The 25266-nt window shown below is 39.6% G+C and overlaps 1 protein-coding gene across 2 annotated transcripts in view; it reads left to right on the top strand.

Annotated features, from left to right (window-relative positions):
* Positions 1–25266, top strand: part of LOC115149085 (ephrin-B1) — a 72765-nt gene that overhangs the window by 34446 nt on the left and 13053 nt on the right. For both annotated transcript variants that reach the window (XM_029691595.1, XM_029691596.1), the window contains exon 3: positions 18998–19090. In XM_029691595.1, the coding sequence (XP_029547455.1) occupies positions 18998–19090 (93 nt within the window). The remainder of the gene's footprint in view (positions 1–18997; positions 19091–25266) is intronic.

The raw sequence follows: 25266 nt of genomic DNA, 5'->3' as shown, positions 1-25266 counted from the left end.
GTCCTTCCTCTCTCTCCTCGGCTGCTAAGTGTGTGACTGAGCGAGTTAGCTCGGCCCTCCCTCACGCATCTTTGGTTCATTGGTTGACACTGCGTGTCTGATTGACAGGAACAACAGGTGAGGCTGTTAGTCTGAGCAGACAGTTAGAACGAATGTGTGCGCTTGAGCATTTAGGCCTATACTATTATAATATTTTTTTTGTTCTTTGAATTAGTTCATTCTATTCATTTAAATGTTTTGATTATTCAGATCTTAATTTTTTAACTATTTTTAGAAATATATTTGGCTCTTCTGATATGCGAGCCGGCTCCCAATACTCACCTACAAGAGCATGGCTCATAGAGCCGACTCGTTCATGAACAACCCATCACTACTCTGTGAAGTACGCGTGTGCAATAACTCAATTTGCCCTTGCACTCCTTCTAAACAACACCGTTTTTGTATACTTTGGCAAAGGGTAAAGTCCACAAAAACGCAGTCCACTCGGTTTGTTACAGATTATAGTTTTGGAAACAGAAAACTGTATGGAGATCAAATGTTGCATCGATGAGAAAATTAGAAGAATGTCGGCCAAAATCCATCTCGCTCCATCTTCTCCCACTAAGGGCCACTGGGCTTCCTCTCATCACCTAGTTTAGTAGTGAGTGGAAACGCCAACCAGATGCTTCACATTTATACACGAGACAGAAAAAGCTGTCTCGTTGTTCTATCTGTGGCAGTATCTTCTAAATCAGAGAGGAATAGGTGAAGCATGTATATGTTAGCTATCTACATGAGGTAAGAAAACGTCTAATGTAACATCTAATTAGTGTCACCTGGAAACACTGGCCAACAATATTGGTTGTTACCATATCAATAATTCCTCCGTATTAATTTGTTATGTCAAACAACAATGAGCCCGGTTACATGCACACAATAATATGATTATTGTGAATAGTCAGACTAATATAATGTTTTGTTTAAAATGTTTGCATGCTTTGCGAGAAGAAGGATTTTCATAATAATCCTGTTTACATGGACATATCTGAAATCAGGCTTCCTGATGGGACTCAGCAATCAAAATAAACGTTCTATCACAGTGACCATGTTATTTTTGCAAAGCCTATTTGATTTTGTGTTTGGACAACTATTTCTAAAATGTTCACTTTCAGTTTATCCGAACCCACTTCACTTGCGCATGAGAGTTTTGCACTACCGGTGCTAGCACATGCGCAGATCAAATACACCACTGGAACGCCGATTTAAGCTTTTTAAAAGTCATAATCATTTGAAAGATTGCTCAGAAAACCAGGTGTTTTAATTGGCGAGTGCTTACTTTGATTTTGACCTTACACCGATTAAGATAATTGTATTACAGAAAAACTTTATTGACCTGAAATTACTACTGAATGCAGGTAAACCTAAGTATATATAAATATAAGTATGATGATTTAAGCATATGTACTTTGGATGGTGTCCATATTGATCGTGTCCCTTACAAATATCTGGGCATCTGGATAGATGAAAACCTGTCTTTAAAAAAGCATATTGATGAGTTAGTTAAGAGAAAAAAAATGTGCTTCTATAGAAATATGTTCTGCCTGTCGCTAAATAGTAGAAAGCAGATCATTCCGTTTATGTTCCTAGACTATGACAACATCATCTACTGTATATGAACACAGCTGCCACTTCATTAAAGCCGTTAGATGCAGTTTAGCATAGCACATTGCGCTTTATTACGGGAGACAATTTTAGTACTCATCACCGCATTCTCTAGCAGAAAGTTGGTTGTCCCTCTTTGATGACACGTTGGTTGCCATGTTTTCATTTAAAAAGCTCGGTCTCAGGGATGGCTAACTCTGGAAATTCCTTTGGTCTCTACTGAGTTAGGTAAATCAGCTTTTAGTTTTCTTGCACCTTATTTGTTGACCAATCTTCAAAATGTTCTTAAATTTGATGCTCTGGTGCCTCTAGGGCAATTCAGAAAGTTGCTTGAGGACCTTATTACTGAAGAATGTGTTCTGTAATTTCTTCTGTAGAATCTTCTGTAGTTTATGTAATTCAGCGCTCATATGTGAAATAAATCTTGGTCTCAGTATGACTCCCTGATAAAATATAATGAATATAATGATATTCCCTGATAAAATATAATGAAGGTTAAATAAATAAGGGCTGTTTACATTACTTTTTTGATACTACTAGTATAATCAGTTTAATTTATTTTAAATGTATTTAACTAGGCAAGTCAGTTAAGAACAAATTCTTATTTTCAATGACGGCCTAGGAACAGTGGGTTAACTGCCTTGTTCAGGGGCAGAATGACAGATTTGTCCCTTGTCAGCTCGGGGATTCGATCTTGCAACCTTTCGGTTACTAGTCCAACGCTCTAACCACTAGGCTCCGCTGCCGCCCCTAATGTTGAATTATTAGTGTGCATGTAAACACACTCAGTGTATTCAAGGTGCGGCCCACTACATTCCAACTAGGGTTACAAAGGGAGGATATATTACTGGAAACTTTCGAAGTTATCAGTACACTACCAGAATTTTTCTACTTTCAAGGATTTTATGTAATCTATAACAAGACATCTAGTGGCCTTTTGGGTGCTTCAGATTATCACAGTTGTCTAATTATCTCTGGTCCTCTGTGTGGCCTTATCACATGTAAAATATATAAAATAATTAAGTAAGATGATAAAAAATGTTTGGGCAATGACAAAATATTTAATGACAAAGCTGTAAAACATTATCCTAAATATAAACCATCTATTTAGTGAATACAATTAGTGTTTAATATAAGGGTTTCAGCATTCCTTTTGTTTACACACTTTTATTTATTTTACTATGTCAGTATGTATTATTTGTCAATGTTTTGGCATCAAACTGGTGGCAGTTGTGAAGAAAAGTAAGTATTTGGAAGAGTTAATAGAAAATAATCCTGTTGTTGATTAGATGTTTTTTGTCATTAATTAGATCATATGGTTAAAGAGAAAATAGCCTATCTACTACAAACTCACGGACAATATGGACACATATATAAACAAATAAAAGTATATATGAATACATTTTTTTTTAAGTTATTCAATTATAAATTACCAAAGTTACGATAGCTTGCCATCATGCAGCCCTGCGTGGCACCGTTTGGAAATGATAACAAAAGTGCAGGAAATGCTGACATTTATGAAAATGCTGAAAATTAAGTTGGATTGAACAGTATAGAACAGTCAGAATAGAGAAAGCCCCATTGAAATCACTTATAATGTATTTGTTGCCACCCTAGGGTAATTTACTAGTCATAATGCATATTGAAAACTTGTATTATTTAAAAACATAAAATACCGTCAAATACCATTGAGTCAAAAATGTGAAAAATATCTGCATTTTCTTTCACCAGGAAATTGTGAGATATCTTAGGGGTTACATTTAGACTGTACCAAGGGCATATAAAGCTGTTTTATGGGCCCAAGCAGTTCTTATGACGTTAGGGAAAATAAAGTACCTTGAAGAGTTTCCCTATTGAGGTCAGATCTTTGTTTCCTTTGACTCAAAACAGCTGACCATGGAAAGTCCTCAGACAGAACAGATTCATCATACACTATATTCAATTGGTATGCCAAAACGTCTCAATCTAACTCTGGGATAACGATTTTTCTATTAGGTATCACTCTGCTGATAAGATTAAACTTCCTTGGCACTTTTATATAAATGTCTCAAGGCAATGTGACCCAGCTGCTCCAGCTCTGTGTGTACTTTAACTCTCTGTCGCTCAGAATAACTGTTGCTGTATGACATACTTGTTATTGCTCTGTGGCAGAGTAGCCATAATGCTTCATCACATTGTTTTATACTCCTTTGTAAACATCATTAGACCTGAGATAATGCCTCTAATTTGCTCCAGTGATGGGGGGGGGGGGAATGCAGCACACGGAGGAGGCTAGCATAAATGTTTTTATCTCACTCTCACCTCAGAATTAAAAGATATACTCTTTGGTATAGTTCCCTCACATTGTGTATACGGACATGAAGAGGATTATCTTTGTTGACTGTATGCACACTGGTATAGCTTTCTCATATGCCATGCGTTGGGAGTCAGTTCTTGCACTGGCTGCACCACATAGTTCATCCCCACAGTAAACATACGACATGATCTGCGTGGGCCTGTGGTGGTCACCTACCCCCCCCCCCCCCCCCCCCCCCTGTGGTGGTGGGTCTTTCCCTGTTTGCCCCTGTGCAGAGGGTCAGCGAGTCTCAGCAGGAGGGGTGTCAGTGATAACCCACTGATGTCAACTCCAGCCTGACCACCATTTGGCAGCAGGGCCAGTCGGCCAGACCACAGGGCTGCAGTAGAAAGAAACATACATACTGAAGTGATTATACTTCCAGATAGAAAAAAACAATCCCCCAAACAAAAATCCATTTTAGCATGGAGTTCGTCCATGCTAATCATCTCATGCTATTTTCAAAAGACAACACATCCCCTACTTTGAACAATGTGTATGTCTATGGAGGTTTTTTGTTGGGAGAACCTATTTTCTAATCTGCACACTGATTGATTCCCTGTTACCCGCCACGGCTGATGGTGACGCATTGTGACAGCTGCCACTCCAGTTGGGGTGGGGGATTGGAGGCCCATGAGTGGGTTTGAGAAAGAGAGCGAGATGTGCGTGGTGTTGTTTGTGTGTGTGGGGATGTGCACGTATAGTACGTGAGTCTGCAAGCGTACGTGTGTGCATATGTAATTGTGTGTGTAAGTGAGAGAGTGTGTGTGTGTACTGGGTGGGATGGTGGGCTGTTGGCAGGACATGGCCATAATCTACTAAATGTCTCTGGAAACTGAGCTGATTGGCACCACAGCCTGAATTTCCATCCAGTGCATTGTAGGGGCAGAAGAGGACATGTGTGCAAGAAAAGCTGAGTAGGGAGATGTTACAAGATAATAAAAACAAGGCCTTATGCACTATAGTACACTTACAAGAGAGGTATTGTGAAAGAAATGCTTGAAGCTCCTCAGAGAACCATAGATTTGAACAATTACATAAATATAATGAGTACAATGTCAAGCAAACAAACCATTTGAATGATTTTCAACATTAAAATGTGACTAGTTATCCCCTTTATGTCTCCCGAGTCATTTGATATGGCCCCTGCTGTTCCAGAAAAACACAACAAAGCCTTCTGAGGCAGCGTCTTTCTGGACCTGTTACTTCCATGGCTCTCACACCATGTGTAGTGCATTTGCTTCTCCCATAATCTGCCTCTTCTCGATTCAGTTCATAAAGCTCTGTGTCTGTAGAATTCACAGTAGCTTTGAAGACCTTCAATCCTGGGCCCGATTACAATTAAACTCTTTCATCATATTACGCTAGCGTCATCTGTCGCTGACATAACTTCTCTAAAATGTTACACTCACTGGGAACCTTGATTATAGTACTCGCAACATTAGAATGCGTTACACACAAAAAATCTGTCAATCAAGAAAAATAAGACAGAAATGAGCTATTCAAGCAGGAAATCACTGATGCTTAGTCATTGGTTCAACAGGCTGACTAGTCTCTTGTTAATTTGACTCAGTGGCTTGCTGCTTGGTGAACTGGTTTCTATCACAAGGCCCATGTTACTTGTGTATCCAGTTAACTTGTCTCTGTTACTGGTCCAGCTCGCTAACTGAGCTTGACTCAAAAGCCTTCCTCTAGGAATTTAAATGGATGTGAAACACAAACATAGCAAAACAGCTGCTCAGGCATTACTCCATTTTTATGACAGACTGCACCGATCATATATTCCCAATGTTGCCTCATGTCTATTGTCCTGATTCCTCTTGGTCTTCCATTCCTGGCGTAAACCCCCTCTGGAGGTGTCCTTCATAGCAGTTTAGTCAGGAAGCAGCCAGAGAGCCGCATGAGCCTTGTCACTGAGGTAGAGGGAATCACAGTGTAATTGGGCCAGATATAGCACTATTCCCCCCTGAGCACTGTGGATGCAGGAGGGGAAGGGGGAGATTTGTCATGGAGGCTCCCTCAGACAGCTGACTCTAATCTTCAGCCCAGCCCCAGGAATGATGTCATCTGCTGCGCTCCATCTTATCTCTGACACACCATGACATCTCCACCGTCTACCAGTCTGTTTAAGACCTTAAAGTGACAGTCTCTCATCGTACACGGGCCAAGATGCAACGAGAGATACACAACTGGGCCAATATTCTTCATATGTATGCAGTGCGGGCTGTAGGCCATGGGAGAATATGCATGTCTCCTTGCGAAACTTGGGAGTTAATTGTCATGTCTTATACAGTGTAATTACTGTCATTTGGCATCAAATGAAATTGGCTTTCCCTTGACTTTTGAAAGGCGTAAATGTGAGAAAAAATAAAAGAGAAAAAAAGGGAATGGTATTGTCTGAGAGAAGATAATGTGAAAAGCATGATCCTGGAAACATTAATGTCATGCTCTCTAGAGAAGTATTAAAAAGCTGGAAAAGACTGAAAAATGAAGAACAGGAAATTTACATTTGAAAGGTTCTCTTTTTATCACTAGTTCAACTGGTCCCTGGATACTCCTAATGTTTTTTTTAAAATCAGGAATAGGTCCAAATGTAGGCGTAATGAAAAATGTAAGGCCTAAGTGTATTGTGTTGCACATGTCACAACAATGGCGCTGGAGTGTAGGACTTTTGCTGAGGGTTTAATTATCTAGTGCCTGGTTTATTCTAAAAGAGCCTCTGATTATTTATTGATAGTTATCGCAGGCCTAGACTGCACCTTGAGGGTGAGATCAGAGCCCTTCCGAAGCTGACTGGGATGCATAAGGAAGTTGAATAGCCGGTCACTTTGGAATAAAGAACAGATGATTCTGATTTTGAGGACATAACCCTGGCTTTGATGTACCGCTATGCAGCCACAGCTTTTGGAGCTGGCCCGAGCCAACATTTTTTATATGCCACAGATGAAGAATGAGAATTACCGGGTTCATTTTCTTTTACAGTGGCTGCCATGTGAGAGGGGTCAAGTTTGGGAACCAAGGGGCTTTCCATAGTGGTCGCTATTATAGTGTTGAGAACATCCTATTCAGATGTTTATTCAAATGATGTGAGGTTGTAACTAAACTCCTAAATCTCTGTGTGACCCACAGTGTCAAAGGCTTGAGTTATATCAGACAGAAGCAGTGTGCAGTGAATAACCTTTTTTTTAAACTGAAAATAGAAATCAGTCATAGAGTTGTCAGTCACATGAAATGTAAAGGAGTCAGTTGTCCCATAAAATAGTGTGATCCTGTGTGTTAAATAGCAACGTATATCTACCGGATCTGCATTTTTTGGTTTATCCACTTCCCTGTTCTTGACTTGTTTACTCTCTTGATGTGAATGTAATGGGCGTTTTGGTTAGAAGAAGCATATTTGTCATTCGCTCTCCAGACAACACATTTGATCTCAGGCTTTGGAGTTCCAACAAAGCATATGCTTTCGATTTATCGATTTATCTAATTGCAAACATAGGCGCTGTCTAGATCATAAGCCAAGCTTTCCTTTTGTTTCCAGAAGCCTCTGCTTTCATGGTATACATCCAATCTTAGATCATTTTATTTTTGTTTTTTTATGAACTGACCTCATTGAAAGCTTGAATTTCTTAAAAGGGGCCCAATCAGCAAACTACTTTCGACATTACTCGTCTGTAGAGCAGTTCTGTTTTAGAGAAAGACTTTTACCCTCTTCTCTCCTTTCACTTGTGAAGGGGTGAAGATGAGAATGAACTACCTTTGTTTAGCTTTTTATGAGATTCCTGTGTGGAGCTGTGGAGATGATTAAAGTTGACCTTTGCTTCTTCAGAGAGTAGCTGTTTTTTCAGTTATTGGTCAGTCTCTGCTTCTTCAGAACACTGAACCATCTGCGCCTCCACATGGATCAGATCCTCTACCTGTTGCCATAGCGATGTCCCTAAGGTAGTCACCTTGGCCTTTGGGGGCCATAGAGTGAGGCATGATGGGACGTAGTGATGATGCGTGTTATGTAGGGTAATGAGTGCGCCCCCTGCTCCCTGTGCATACACAGCTGAAACTAAGGCTAATTTAACACCAATTCCTGCTTTTAGGGAGCTGAGGAGAGAGGGTATTAAGTCAATGCTCTTTCAGAAAGCTCACAGTGTAAGATCAAGCTTGCAGAGTTCCAACAAACTGTCCAAAAATCCTGGATATATTTTTTAAAACATTTAAATAAAATTGCTTGGAGAAGCCTTAGAACACGCACCGCGATTATAAATGGTAGGCTACAGTTCACTATTTTGGAACAATGTAATTTTGAATAATAGTCCATTACGATCTGAAATTTGAAAATGACTGCAGTAGTTGTGTTCACTTATATATCATTAAGATAAATGAGCGCAATCATAATCAGAGAAAAGTGTTGCTGCTAATGGGATTTCTAGCTGAATGTGAAATTCCTCTTTTTAAACCATCCATCTCAGTCCTGGCCAAAGAATCGGTTGTTGTGGAAAGTATTTCATGTGTTAGGGTTTCACAAGTCACTGTTGACTTTAACCATCAATCGATGAAATCAGAAGGGCACTATGAAAAGGTCAGTGCTGGTGCTGTCAGATCCATCATAGACAGGGAGCACATTGAGGAAAACCAGGCACGCCCCAATCTACTGTCATTTGTCTTTGTTTATGAGCAACAATAGAGTGTGGAAGCAAGAAACTAGCCTTCCTCCCAGTCTTTGATGTCTCAGCAAACTCTCTATTGATGCTCTAAAACAAATAGATGTGCTAACATGGATATTGCTAGTCGCTCTCAATTTAAAAATGTCCAACACCTCTCCACAGGTTCTTACAAATATTAATGTTGTCTTCCTTTCTCATTACATATGAGATAAAACTGTAAGCAAACACTCAGTGGGCATTCCACCTTTCATTCTATGAATTTACTTCTCAGAGTTGTTTAGAAAACAGTTTTACTGAAATATTTAAAAAACGACATGGTGCTAAGACCCATGATTTGTTTTGTATACCATTTATATCAGTAAAACTTCTTAAGTTGAAGTTTCTGTTGATTTTATCATAATATACTGGAGTCTCTCTTGGAACAGTAATTCAAAGTGTTAGATATCCCTGTAGAGTAGATGATAGCGTGTCCTTGGAGAAGATATTTGAGATATGTTTACTCAGACCTCAGAGTCACTCAGACAAGAATAACTATGAGATAATTGTGAAAATATGCTTCATCATGAATTTCCTTGTGTGTTCTGTGTGTTGGAAAACCAGCCATGTCAGGTTTCCTGGCTTCTCAGGCTGTATGATAGGGAGTGGCTTGTATACCACCCACACAGTTGACAATCAATATTAAGTGGTACTTCTGCGTCCAGAGACCTGGTACAGACTGCTGTGGGAATACACGTTGAGCTGCTTTTACAGTGTCTCTTGTGTGGTAAGTACTTTGTCCTTTAAAAGACAATTTGTTTTATTAGAAATAGAAAACATCAAGAAAAGTAGAGAAGCCCAATGAGAGAAACAAAACATATCTATCACGCCCACCCAACAAGCACAACCAAGTACATATACACACCACCAAACTATGTAATATGTCCTAAGTTCTACCCCATGTATTCCTTATACCAGTTTGGGAGCAGCTCCATCTTGTCCAGTATATAAGGGTCTGATAAGGTTTGTCCCACTGCTATCTCATTGCACCATTTGCACTGATCCATAAATGCTCCTGACATCTATTGGATTGTAGGGGGCTGTTTAGTCCCAGGGCTGTCAATCCTGTACAGAATGGATTGTGCGACTTTACAGGGAGCAAGTTAAGATGCCATTTTTCTCATTTAAACATCCATCACTTTAACATAAATAAAAGATAAGGATATAGTCAGGACCACAGTCCTGGGAGGCTGTGATTTGTCTATGGAAATTAGTGGAGTCTATTGGTTCAATGAACCTCCTGCTGGGTGGGGGACCGCATGACACTTTTATGTGTTTCCTATCATAGACAATGCTTGAGTTCAAATATCAAATGACAAACACTCTGCAGCACAGTAGTTGAGGAGGAGTGAGGACACAAATGTTTGAAGAACCCATATATCGGTGGATAGCAGTGTGTTTTTGGGGGGTTTTACTATCCTTGTTGGCGACCAGAATTTTTTATTTTATTTATTTTATTGAACCTTTATTTAACTCACATGGATATCCCTGAAATCCTCACAAGGATAGTAAAACAAGGAAATTCGGACAAGTCCCCACAAGGAAAAAGGATATTTTAGGCTTAGGGGTTAGGTTTAGTGCTGGGGTTAGAATTAGGATTAGGTTTGGGGCTAGGGTTTAGGTTAGGGGTTATGGAAAATAGGATTTTAAATGGGAATCAATTGTTTGGTCTCCATAAGGATAGTAAAACAAATGTGTGTGTGTGTGTGTGTATGTGTGTGTGTGTGTATGTGTGTGTGTTTGTGTGTGTGATGAAATATTGTAGGTGTTCTAGACTGAGGTAGTACAAAGTTATATAGGTGTACCATAAAGGTACACAAATCTGAAGGCTTTTTTATGTTTGTCTCACCTGTTATACTGAAGATGAACTGCAGTATGTTCATAGGATGTGATGTGGTGAGGCATGGCGCTACAATTATGCTGTATATACAGTAGGATGGGGGTTGTCCCCATATTTGAGTTGTCCCATGGAAAAAGAGTTCGGAGAGTGTGAAGTCCATCTGGCGGTATAATATATGGCATTTAACAGATGCTTTTATCCAAAGCTACTTACAGTTATGCAAGCATACATTTTATATAAGGGTTGTCCCGGGAATCAAACTCACAACCCTGGCGTTACAAGTGCAGTGCTCTAGCAATGCTCTACCAAATTAGCTACAAAGTCCCACAGTACACTAAATATCACATCTGCGTATTGGAGAGGGAGTGAATAGACGCTAAAGCACTTCAGTTCCAGTGTTAGAATGCTGGCAGGCTTCTCTCTACTGGAAGAAAAGCGATATGTGAGGCTACACCATTCAAGTAATATGCAATTTCCATCCCTACATTGCGCCAAGATTTCTGTAGGAAAAGAAAAGAAAGAAAGATCTAACTTTGTCCCTAGAGAACACAACCTAAGTCAAAGGTTCTTGTGTATACCTAAATTCTGCCTTCTTAAAGAAAATCTTTTGTTTCATTTTTCATTTGAGGGATTTCATCATGTTTGGAAGTATGCAGCATAAAGATAAATATGTGCACAGAAAATAATAGGTTAAATAAATATGTTGCCATTACGTTCTACTTTTCACGCCACGATTTCTGTTTTAATTACGTTCTGAAACTGTTTTGATCCCATTCTATTTGATCCCACTCTACGTGAATCAGTTTGGACAAGATTGAAAAATGACATCCCCTCTCAACCATTGTAAACCTTGTAAAATCCCTATTTTAGTATGACCTTGAGAATAAAGGATCTTTGAAAGCTGTATTCAGCAGTATCAAATGTTTGTTTTCAGTAGTTTTCAAATGAATCCCTTCTGGTGTCTCTTGAAGGCTTGAATATTATCTCTGTAGTTTCCTTCGAGCGAAATCAAATAATCCCAGTTTGCAGGAAGAGCCTTCGAGGCATCGTCTCCTCTGTCACTGCAGCACAAGAGTTTGGGTTTCAGTGAACTGTGGTAGAGAGTTACCCAGAACAAGTCTTTTGGGGTCTCTCCAACTCACTATTTCTGTCAAAAACGCTGCCTCACCAACGGTAAACAATTACACTGCCTGTGCATCATCTTTAAACATGGGTTACAGCTTTGATCTGTGCTCTGTGTGTAATTACAGCTATGCCCGTTAAACTGGGGATTTGGGCAAAACTAGTCATTCCCTGGTCCCTGTCAAGCTCAGACAACCAACCCAATACATAAATGAAGTCACATGGAACCGAAGTAAATGTTGACTTTTCAATTTACACTTGACTGCTGTCAAAATGAAAAAAGACACATCTGAGGGCTTTTCATTATTGCTACCTTGCTGGAGTGTTTATAGCCATACAGAGACTTGTTGTGGAAATATTGAGCACATGTCTCTCCCGGATGTGCTTGAAAGACAACACTCATAACCCACAATTAAATGTCTGTTCAAACACAGGCACCCTCTCAGGCGCCCTGTATGCACCTACAGCCTTCTTAGCAGCCATGGGGACCCTCACAGATCCTGCTGACAGGTTCAGCGGGAGAAATAAAAAATGTGTCTCCCTTAATTTCTTTCAAAGCCCTGCTTTGGTTCTGATGTCTAGTAGTGAGCCTGTGGTCGCATTCTGATGTGAGGCAGGGAGACGGTGGCGGCGGCGGAGCTGATCTCCCCCCTCCTCCCCCTTCCTGGTCTGGGACTCCCAGCTCCCATGGTGCAGCTGGCACCCGGGATTTAAAGGTCGTCCTTAATATCATTGGCGGAGCTGAGTGTGCTGTAATCTCGCAACAGCGCTGAAATCTCCCCTCCAGACCCTCAGCTTAATTTGGCAGCAGGCTGGTCAACTGTGCCTGATCTGATGGGACAGCCTTAGGCCTTAGCCACTCTCCATTGAAGCCCTAAAATAACTGCTTCCAGTCCTAACCCAAATCTTTAGCATCTTAATATCTTACTGACCGTAAACACGGCCAAAACCAAGCTTCTCCCTAAAGATAGAGTGAGTCCAAAATGTTCTCAACATTTCACAAGCATATAATTATAATTATAATCTGCATAACATACCACAGTTTCTTACTTTTCCAGATTTTCATATGTTTTTCTGTATGGACAGAGTAGCTAGCTGCTAATGTTTCCAGTATCCCCTGTGTGTCTGTATGATGTGGGTCAGAGTAGCCGTGTCCTTGTCTCAGAATGCTGAATCCCACTCCAGTTTCTGTCAGGGTGGCTGCCTGGCGTAGGCCTTGGAACACAGTTGTCAGTGCTCATCTGGGAGTTGACCCATTCTATCCCCTAAGCCTATCACTCATCAAGGCTTTTTAAAGGTGCTTTGCACTGTTTGCTGGCTTTGTGTTTTCTGTGCCTTTCCTGGCCGTTTGTCCCAAGGTTTTAAAGCGGTGGGTCAGTGAAGGTCTTGTCACCACTGGAACAGATTAACTGTTTGTCAGATGGGGCAGAGCTCAAACATCTCAGATGGTGTTTGGGGCAAAGATGCCACTAGTAGTTACAGTAAGTTACAGGAAATAATACAGAAGCTGTGCCTAAACATTATGGGCATGTGGTCCTATATACAGGAGAGTTCTGTAATACTCCTAAATTAATATGTAATAAAACATTGTTTATTGAGGAATTTTTTACATTTTTGCAAATGTATAATAATTTCAGTACAGATGGACCTTGTATGCCACATATTGATTCATGCATGCATGAGTACATGTTCTTGCTCAGTGAACACTTGTACAGGACCTTGTACAGGTGCCTGTCTATGCATTTTAAAGAAGCATGCTACAGAGCACATTGAGAATTCAAAATGGATTGCATGATTTTTTGTTTTTGGAGGGTGTCTTTGTTATTTGATCTAAGTACACATAGAAGATCCATTTTTGGACGTATCGTGTTTGCTTCTAAAGATTACGTGCATTGGTGTATATGTGGTGATGTGGTATTGGCTGCACTCAGAGGAACATCCATACAAACTGAAATGACAGTTAAGCTTGGAGATATCTCAGTATGTTGTTTGTTGGCTAAATGAGGATAAACCACAGAGAATGTCAACCGTATAACAAACTGTCCTGCTTCATAACCTCACCCACAGTCTTACAATGAGTAAACAAGTCTCCCTTCAGATTGGCTTACATTTAAACAAGCAGCACAGTATCCGTGCTGTTGCAGTTGCATACAAGTACTGTATGATAGCCTGCTAGATGATGCATGCTTGTCTGGGACTTTTTGTCCTCGGAGCGAAGACAGAAACCATAATTCAAGAGGAAACATGTTGGAGTTAATTAGAGGTGCTAAAGGAAAAAACCTAGAACGGCACACCATTTATTTTACAGTCATGACAGAAGCCTACCTCGGAGCAACATACTAAAGCATATAGAGCATATTCTTGGCAAATTAATGATGTGCTAATGCCAGTTGCTTCCCTCCCCCAGTGGTAAGGAGCCAAACAACCATGCTATGATTCAAACGGAAGGGTATTTTTTATAATTTGTGTCCTTATCTTGTGGTAGCTATACAGTAGGGAGAGTGGGGAAGAGGTCATCATTTCATTGAGTCTGTGAAGGAAGACACCACATGGAAAAAGTGGTGAGGAAGTTGGGTCCAAAAAACTGATTTCACCAAGTTGTTGTGGTAGAGGTTTCATGATGCTTCTATCTAAACCAAAGTAGATCATTTTAAGATTGTGTTATACATCAGTTGGGGTCTCTATAAGCTTCAATATGAGGTCCTAAACCTAGCATGAAAGTGCATCCTTGTAGCTGTGTGGCCTAATATACCGTAAAACAATTAAACGCAGTCTCAAATAGACGCCTGTCACTTTTAATAGCTGGGCAACGGCACACATTTCAGCAAATAAACATCTCTTTCAAATAAACGCTGCGTCTAAATTAATTGGTTACGAAGTTACTGTGAATTACCATTAATTGTTTACGAGGTTTAATGTTTGATTTGTTACATAAAAAATTCAGTAATGACTCAACAAAAATGATTGCGATCAAAATAGATCTGCCACTGTTCAGAAAGGTTTAGACTAGGCCTTCTGACAGTACAACGTTGAAAACAATGGAATGCAGAGAAAATAAAGAAAACATGGCACTTCTACTGTATCAACCAAAAAATTAAAATAAAACTTATCCATTTCACATTTTAACAGTATCTCACTCCAAGGCTTCATGATCATGGAGATCAAAATGTAAAACAATATAACGGGAATAAACTATCAATTTTCAGTTAGTTTAAGTAGAGATACTTCATCAAATATCCTTATCTGTTATCGCCAGTAAGAAACTGGTAGCCATTGGTTGCTAACAGCAGAGAACTGCTAGCTACAGTACCTGGCGATCACAAAAACAGTCAACTTCAGGAGTACAGAACCCGAGAAATTGACAGATCGCCCTCTAGTGGTGAAAGTGACAACGGGAAAAAATGCTCAGTCAGAGGAGAGTAATAATTATTGTCAAGGAATTATTTTATTTTTTTCTCAAAATAGAGACATACTAAGACAAAAGAAGAAGGGACACAGTGTGTAAATGATAATTCATTAGTGAAATTGATTCAACAATTAACTATGCAAATGTGATTGTGTTTATCTGCGTTCGGGAAATAAAGATAGACATGGTTTTTAAAAGGTAGTGGTAATATTTCATTCAGTGCAGACATTTGTAGGTGGCTTAACTCAGGGTAAGTTGTGCCAAGAGAGCAAATTTTTTTGGACAAGCTTTGTTTTCAAAACTGTAATATTTATATGAATTCTGATTATTTCAAGGGATACACAGCATCCTGAAATATATTTGGATATTTTTTTCTCTCGCCAAATTATTCTATATTTCCCTTGACGGAGTGATGCTGAATGTAAAAAATTGCTCAGTTTACCCCACCCTTTCCTAACAAATTTTTATCTTCAGCACCATATATTAACGAAGGGTCCCATCTCAGTCATATAAACATACATTTACATTCTGATACAATACAAATGCTATTTTCAGTTTCACTAACCAAAGGTTTTTCTGTCTTTTTTCTACTCTTGCATTAGCTCACTCAATGGAATTGAACAAGCTATAATAGTAGAATTAAAATAATTCTCAGATCTGGACTATGCACAATTTGATCCACATTCTTTGCATATAAATAAACATTTGTCCTGATAATTTCAGGTGGTAAAATACCAATAGTTTAGTAATGTTACAGAGAAGAGGTGTTTTTATAAACTTAAATCATTGATCTATTGGATAAGAAGGGAACTTTTTGTCTACAGGCTGTCAGGCAAGACGTGTCCCCAGTCCCTAAACTAATCTGTTCATCTCAAGATGTCCTCAATATGTTTTTGGTACACTACAATACAGTTAGGGACAAATGACTACATTTTCCTAGTACCCCCAAAACAGAAGAGTTTGAGTATTGTCCTTAAATTTTTATTTTATTACTATTTTTCCAGACTCTGTTTCATTGCAGGAGTGCAGTAGCTTTGTTGAAGGTGAATGATAGAGACCAGTGTTGTTGCAAGACAGATATCTTTCCAACATCTCAGAGCCCCATAAGTTGTGAAACGTGACCACTAGTTCACTTGAAAACAGAAGTCAGTTTCAGCAGCTGTGGAAGAGATGGGACTACTGATGACCTCGTCCCCACACCCTGCTTCATATCCTGTGTTAAATGATGTTTTCCCAGTTCAAAGGTTGGCCTTGACAGTCCTTGAACCAACTAATTGTTTCCTCATTGCAATGGTGAACAACAGTATACAGTGTTTGCAACAATAGCAGACAACTTGCAATGCATGTTATATAATTCCCTTATCCTTCCTCAGTGATGCTGTGATTTCCTTTCCTAGAATCTAACAGTGTTTCTTTGATGGGCAGCAGAGTGGGCCATATTTGGAGGCCTTGTTGGATAGAGTTGTCTTGTCTGTCTCTCTGCCCTGCTTCTCGCGGGCATGGTGGCATGCTCACACTGTGCATGATGACTCGGTCGGAGCCTGGCACCTCTCCCAGGCCTATGCATCTTAATAGTTGTGACATCATTCAAGGCAGCAGGGCTCTCTTCCACTCACCGCCTCAACCTTCCACTAACAGAGTGTTAAGGATCCATTCTGTAAACTAAAACACAATTTGTTCTTCGGGTTAAGTGCTGTAAGCTATTGATTGCTCCTGTTTTTAATGCATCCGTTCTCACTTCATGAGTGCTCTAAACCTAATAAGACAATCCCACATGTTCGATGACAGAATTCCCATTGAACCTTATTTAAAAGTTGATCTATCAAGTGAAGGGTTCTATTTGTGGAATACAGGACAACTATAAGATGTCTGAAACAGTTGGTTTCTAAGAAACATGCTGAGTTTACTTCGTGGTCAATGCAATCAGAAAATACTAATGAATTGTCTAGGGTTTTTCTTCCCTTGCTCCATCAAACCATTCAAGGTTAGCTTGTCACTTTTATTTAAAGCCAACATTAGTTTGCTGGGGCCTCTCTCGGTTGATGGAGAGGTCTCAATTGGTAGTAGTAGTGAAAGAGAGTAACAGAAATTACCCTGCATGATAGAGCATGAAATGTGAAGGAGACGGGCAGGTAATGTAATCAGCTAAGGTCAAGGCTTGTAGATTGATAAGGCTAGGTTCCACGTTTAATCCCTGCATGGGCCAATAGTCAATGAGATTGTCTTCTCACTATACCTCTCAAGCTCCATACCTTAATGAATCAGTTTCCATTATAATGTTTCTGCCAATATATTCAGGGTCTCATTAGTACATTGGCGTCAATGTAAGCTCCTTTTAAACTTTGCCTGTAAAACAAAATAACTCCTTCTCCTTTTGTTCTATCTGGCTACGCCATAAGAATGATTTGCTAATCCAAAATGTTTGTAATGAACCCAGTTTGGTTTGTCCTCTGTCTTCTAATTGCATCCTTGAAGAATGAAAAACTAAATGTGGGAAAGAAAGAGAGAAATCGAGTTCACAGGCCTCCCATTCTGTGTTGTTGAGCAGTTGGTGATTTGAGCCAGTGGTGTGGTGGGATACCTCTGCTGGAGCAGTGCCACATGCCCCATTCTCACCGGCCCACCGCCATTGTGACTGGGCTTCACTGAGAGGGGCTTTGATTCTCCTGGAGAGGGACCTTATTAGTCAAACACTCTCCTACATGGCAACTCATTCATGACTCTTAATGAGGGGGGAATCTGGACCAGCTAATAAGGTGGCCGTTCCTTTAGTGCCTTGTGAGGAGGAGAATGGAGCAGATGGAGAAAAAAGCGGAGGTTTCTGGAGGTGAAAATACCCACGGAGCAGGTCTGAAAAGAATCAAACGGGGCAGGGCGGGGCACCGGCTTTCACTGGCATGGAAACCGCCCCCTTGTATCTATGGGCTGAGAGAATTATCCAGAACCCGATCCATATTCACACTCCTTGGTCTTTTCTGTCCCAACTTAGACTAGAGAGTTCCAATTGCGCCCCGTTTCTGTGACTTAAGTCCTTGGGAAGCAGAGCTGACAGGAGCAACACAGGGAGACAGAGACCCTATTGGCTTCCCCTTTCCCCTGGCCTCCTCAGCTCCCCTCAGTGGGTATTGATTTGAAGGAAAGCCCCTCAGAGATAAGGGCTGCAGGCCACTGTGCCACCCAGTCTCTAATTACAGGGCATGCCGAAAGAGAAAGCTAAGCCCCTGGCATTTGCAGCTCGCCATAATTGCTTCTGGCATAACTTGCCTTGCCAAATGTTTGGTACATTTCTTCAGCAAAAAGGAAAGAACAAAAACCTCTTTAAGCTTTGGAGAGGAGGGGTAGAGAGTCAGGGGGGAAGGTGGGTAAAAATGTGATTACCACACATAAAAATGTTGGACTGTGCTGTGTGTACACCTTCCTCTCTCCACATGTATGATTTCAGCAGTGTTTTGAAAGCACCACATTCCCCTGGGATCAGATTACTATCACAGCCATGTCTTAGTAAGAGGAGAGCCCACTCAAGGGCTTTTCATCATCCATTTTCATCATCCATTTCCTTCCTCGTGTACAGATATACACAGCGCACACAAGAAGAATGTATAAAGAGCCTTGTATTTATGTGGTGCTCAAACTACAACCCGAGTGGACATTACCAGTGTGCAGTTAAAAGATGAAAACCTGTTGTAAGCATCAACAGGTTTATACCTGTATCTACATTATGGGGTTAGAAAAGTGTTTTCTCAGCACAAGTGGTTAGATGATATCTTATGAGGCATGGACAGCAACCATTGTGTAGTTTTCTGAATTATCTATTAAATAATTGCATCCATCAGTGTGCAGTGATATAGCCATATATATAGATTTATAGAGATCCCTTCATGAATGAACAATCAAGCCGTACATTAATTCTGAGTGTCTGTAATTATTATTTATGTTCCAATGCTGTTTCCTGTCTCTCATCACAGCCACTTCCAATGGGACCCTGGAGGGCCTGGAGAACAGGGAAGGAGGGGTCTGCAACACCCTCTCTATGAAGATCGTCATGAAAGTGGGCCAGGGTAAGTAAGCGTCTCTGTGGACTGGCTGGAACACCAGAAAAACAGTAAAAGGCAGTCACAATAGAGCCAGGCAGGATATAACTATGGATGAGTGATAATGAAAGCTTTGTATGGGGAATGTCATTACGAGGAGCATTTCATGAACTATTGTTCATATAGCCAGACAACCAGGCATTGGTTTTTACAGTGGGATACTCCACTCCGCTACTCACAGGGTGTGGAGAGTCATCTAGTGACTTCATCTCTCATAAAATAAGGGCCTCAGACATCACATTTCACTCCATTCTTTACTTTTCTTTTTTGAGAAGGGAAAGATGAAAAAAAAGAAAAGCTCTTGTGCAAATACAGACAGAGACACACTGAACACTTTCTCACACATACCAAAAGAACACTCACACAATGAGAAAATGAAAGCTGTGGAAAATATTCAGGACATTCTCGGAGAGCATGTTACAGGCTACCTGTTGTCCTATTACTTAGACAGCCTGTCGGTCTAACATGAATGAGATTGCTTTGCCTGAAGTGTCCAGGTTTCTCACACACTGTCACTCTCTTTAACATATTTAAACCTCGTCTCTCACACAGTGTCACAAACTCAAATAAGTGTTGACATTGTTATCCAAATGAGGCAGCAGCCTCCGAGTGCTCCTTAACAGAATGTCAATGCATTGAGATAAGTGGGGCAAGAGTTCCCAGGCATTCTACATTGATGTGATGTAGGTTGTCTAATCTGCCATGGCATGCCCCCACTAGCTTTTATAAATAACACTGTGCAACATGTATATGCATTTGTCTCAATAAATTACCACACTGATGAGTGGATTACAAGGCCAACACAAACCATTTCAGCAGAAATCAATGTGATGAAGGAATAAAGACATATACCGCATGCACTATCAGCCGTGTAAAACAGATGAGACCATTGGGAAAAAAATGGAGGTCTCCATATAGATACCATCAATCATCACATGCACTCTCCCTCTCCTTAACCCCTCACTGGTATATTGGCCCAGTCATCTGGGTTTGGCGTCAAGCTAGGAGTGTCAAGGTCGGTCTAAAACCCTGCCCTAGTCCCCGTCACATCCAAAACAAACAAACCACAAAGAGAGGGTCGGCCGATAAGACTCTGATTCTACACATATGGGCTGTTACCGCATAGGCTGGGGATTATTTTTATAGCTGACTTGAGATAACAATTATCATCATTGGCTTGACATTCCTTTTGTCTTTCTCAAGACTTGTTTGCGTAAAGCTGTGTTTAATACACGGTAACCACTATGATAGGAGCTAGGAAACAGTCAAAAGATTATATAGGCTATGTCATTAACATTGCTGTCTTGTGCAGGCTGTTACGGTTGGAATGCAACAGTTTATTTTTTTATGGTTTGGAGCAATGACGTTACTGACGCTAGGTCATAGTACATTCAGCTGTGTGTTTGCTGAAGGATCGGGTCTTATTTTCAACCAGTGAGTCATAGAAACTCTCTTGCCACAAATAATGTGGACACAGAGAAACAAATCACATACAATGAAGTAATGAGGAAATAGTATCGTTCCTTTGTTTTTATTACACTGACTCATCCAGGACAACGGTCACTAAAGTATGATTGTAAACAACACACAAAACAATAGACAACACAACATATTATTCGAAGACGATATACAGCACGGTACTAATCCCTTGGTAAAAATAATGGTATGCATATCTTTTTCATGGAGAGAACTTTGTCTCTAACAAAATGCATTTGTTAACCAAAATGTCAATGATTGGAGAAGATTATATGACTAATATCTGAATATGTAACGACAGTTAGTGCTATCCGGAATCCTTGAGACGTCGCTACCCTAAACCATAAACCATAAACCTAACCTTAACCCTAACCATATATCTTACTTAACCCTAACTTTAACCCTTACCTTAACCATTTGTAATGTCAACTTCAATTGGATGACTTCAGAGTTGGGACGTCCCAAGGATCCCGTTTAGACTTTTCCATGTAACAACAGACTGTGTCAGAATCAGCTGATGCACTTCCTCATACTGAATCACTCTTGTATTACTGCACACTGAGATTTCATTTATTGATTTGTGTGTGAACATTGAATTTTATGTAATTATCAGATGACAATTAACCAATGAAATTAGATGGTGTGGCACTGTATGCTGGTTAGTTTAAATGGAGGCTGATGGCTTTGATGGCCTCTCTCTCATCTCTAACCAAAGCTTTTACAATGTTAGTATAATGAGCAAGAGCAAGGCCTGTCGATGTTTGAAACTGCTGAATTGACCACTTTGATATTTATAGCTATGGATGTGAAATTAATTTTTTAAACAGGCTGTCATTTTAAGATGTGTGATATTGTTTTGGGGGTGGAGATTCTTCAGTTGTTGTTGACAGCCCCATATGTTGTGCTGCACATTCAGAACCAGCAGTAGCAGACATCACACCACCAATGCTTCTGGCACAATAGTTCTCTTAACTGTAATCAGACTGAGAAAACTGAGGGTGCCATTTCGATCAGTGATTCTCAACTGGTGGGTATCGACCCAAATTAGGTTTTGAATGGGTAGCGACTAAAACCAGGTAGAAAGTGTATAGAAATTATAATGAACCTATATTTGTTTATAATTTAACCTCTGAACTATTTTTCTTCAATCACAGTATTTTCAATATAGTTATTAGCAGCGCTATTTTGCAGATTTGGTTGATTTTTGTGGTCTCAAGCCAGAAGGCTTAACATTCTTCATCAAGAATATGGGCAAAATGGAATTATTGACAATGAAAAAGTAGGGACTGTTGTTCCCTTGTCATATAATTGGTACATTTACTATCAATATAGTATAAAAAATAGTATTCCAGATTACATTTTAGGGAAAAAAATGGTGATACAAATATTGGATTGCGACTGAGACAACCTGATTCAAGTTGGGTCCCAAGGCAAAACCAGTTGAGGCCATAGCACACAGCAATATGAACTGGTTTAAAATGAGCTGTTTAAATGAATATCAGTATGCCTTTATAAATATTGTGTTAACATCCAAAGAGGCACACAACGTTCTGGTCATATTTATAGCTATGGATGTAAAATTTATTTTTTAAATAGGCTGTCATGTTAAGATGTGCGATATTGTTTTGTGGGTGGAGATACGGTGCAACACCATTTTGGGGCGGCAAGTGGTTAGAGCGTTGGGCCTAGTGGTTAGAGCGTTGGGCCAGTAACGGAAAGATTGCTGGATCGAATCCCCGAGCTGACAAGTTAAAAATCTGTCATTCTGCCCCTGAACAAGGCGGTTAACCCACTGTTCCCTGGTAGACTTGCCTAGTTAAATTAAAAATATATAATTGTAAATAAGAATTTGTTCTTAACTGACTTGCCAAGTTAAATAAAGGTGAACATCTTGCATTTAAATATACTTTTTTATGTTTAAATTTATTACGATCCCCATTAGCCGACACCAATGGTGACAGTTAGTCTTACTGGCGTCCGACACATAACGAAAAAGACATTAGAGACAAAAGACTTTACATACATTTAAAAACTAGAACATGTAGTGTGTGTGTGTGCATCTATCAATTACACATACATGTTGGTACATACACACAACAAGTAGGCCACATGGGGCAGAGGCGTTGTGCCATGAGGTGTTGCTATATTTGTTTTTTGAAACCAGGTTTGCTTTTCACTTGTGCTATATAAGATGGAAGGAAGTTCCATGCACTCATGGCTCTGTATAGTTTCCTTGAATTTGTTATGGACCTGGAGAATGTGAAAATAACCCTGGTGGCATGTCTGGCGGGGTAAGTGTGTGTGTCAATGCTGTATGTAAGTTGACTATGCAAACAATTTGGAATTTCCAACACATTAATGTTTCTATAAAAACAAGAAGTGACGCAGTCAGTCTTTCCTCAACTTTTAGCCAAGAGAGACTGGCATGCATAGTATTTAATATTAGCCCTGCAGGACTTGCTTTGTTGAGTGTGGTGTCAAAAAAGCAGAGGATCTCTTTATTATGGACAAACCTCTCCCCACCTTTACAACCATTGAATCTATATGTTTCGACCATGACAGTTTACAATCTAAGGTAACACCAAGTAATTTAGTCTCCTCAACTTGTTCAAAAAAATAGTAGAGGGCCTACAGAGCTGCCCTGCGGTACACCACACATTACATGTTTGACATTGGAGAAGCTTCCATTAAAGAAAACCCTCTGAGTTCTATTAGATGGATAGCTCTGAATCCACAATATGGCAGGGGTTGAAAAGCCATAACACAAAAGTTCTCAACAACAGGTTATGATCAATAATATCAAAGGCTACACTGAAATCTAACAGTACAGCTCCCACAATCTTCTTCTTATTCATTTCTTTCAACTAATCATGAGTCATTTGTGTCAGTGCAGTACATGTTGAGTGCCCTTTTTTATAAGCATGCTGAAAGTCTGTTGTTCGTTTATTTACAGAGAAATAGCATTGTACTTGGTCAAACACAATTTTTTCTCAACATTTTGCCAAGATCTGGCAGTAAGCTGATAGGTCTGCTGTTAGAACCAGTAAAGGCCGCTTTACCACTTTACCACTTGGGTAGTGGAATGACTTTCGTTTCCCTCCAGGCTTGAGGACAAAGACTTTCCTCTAGGCTCAGATTAAAGATATGACAGATAGGAGTGGCTTTAGAGTCAGCTACCATCCTTTGTAGCTTTCCATATAAATTGTCAATGCCAGGAGGTTTGTCATTATTGATTAGATAACTATAATTTTCCCACCTCTCCCACACTAACTTTACAAAATTTAAACTTGCAATGCTTTTCTTTCATTATTATTATTTTTTTTAATGCATGAGTACGATGGCTCACAGTTTGTTGTTGGCATTTCCTGACTAAGTTTTCCCACGTCTGCCAATTAAGTAATCATTAAAATAATTAGCAACATCAAATGGTTTTGTGATGAATAAGACATCTGATTCGATGAAAGATGGAATTACATTTCTTTTTGCCCATAATTTCATTTAAAGTAATCAAGTTTTTTTGCATAATTCTTTATATCATTGATCTTGGCTTCACAATAGTTTCTTCTTTTTGTTGAGTTTAGTCACATAATTTCTCAATTTGCAGTAAGTCAGTCAGTCAGGTGTGCAGCCAGACTTATTAGTCACTCCTTTTGCCCCATCTCTTTCAACCATACAGTTTTTCAATTCCTCATCAATCTATGCATCCTTAACAGTTCTAACAGTCAGTTTCTTAAAAGGTGCATGTTTATCAATAATTGGAAGAAGCAATTTCATAAATTCATCAAGTGCAGCGTCTGGATGCTCCTTATTAATCACATCAGACTAACAAATATTTTTAACATCATCCACATGAGTCACGGCAAAATATTTTGTATGATCTCTTATACACGATTTTAGGCCCTGCTAGACCTCCATCAGGGCTCTTAAAAATGACATTCTAACAATAGAACAATTGGACATTTAAGTGCTACTTGTTTCCTTGATTTAGTTTAGAATATTTTCTACAAACTATTAAAGTCAAATAATTCCAAGATCACATAGTTCTCTTGGGAGGAGGGGCAGTAAAACAGCATATGTACACCAGAGGAATGCTGGTGGGAGGAGTAAAGTCTGATTGTAAAGACTAGAATGGAATAAATGGAATGGTATCAAACACATCAAGCATATGGAAACTCTGTTCTATTTATTGTATTGACTCTGTTCCATGTATTCCATTCCAGCCATTACAATGAGCCTGTCCTCCTTTAACTCCTACCACCAGCCTCTGATGTACACTTTAATGATTTTCCAGTCGATGGAATCTCCCTTAATGCCAGAGTATTCAGACTACTCCCCTTATGCTTCTACATTGATGGCACTCAGGGGAACAATGCAAAAAGGGTAACACTTTACTTGACACCGCTCATAACCATGTCATAATATGTCACAACAGCTGACATAACTTGACATAACATGTCATATCCCATATTTACACCTGTTGTGACATACAGTATATTACATTATTTTATGGCTGGTTATGACACCTACATTTATTCAAATGATTTATTCAGATAATTGTTTTCCCTGCTAAGAAGTTTCCTTTTGTTTGAAAGTTTGTTAATACAATCCTTTGTTTGTAATGAATTCTTTACAGTCATGTTTTTTTCCATCATATTTTAAATAACTTA

The sequence above is a fragment of the Salmo trutta genome, chromosome 15, assembly GCF_901001165.1.
Source record: "Salmo trutta chromosome 15, fSalTru1.1, whole genome shotgun sequence".
Taxonomy (NCBI): domain Eukaryota; kingdom Metazoa; phylum Chordata; class Actinopteri; order Salmoniformes; family Salmonidae; genus Salmo; species Salmo trutta.
This window is presented reverse-complemented; position numbering and strand designations above follow the sequence as displayed.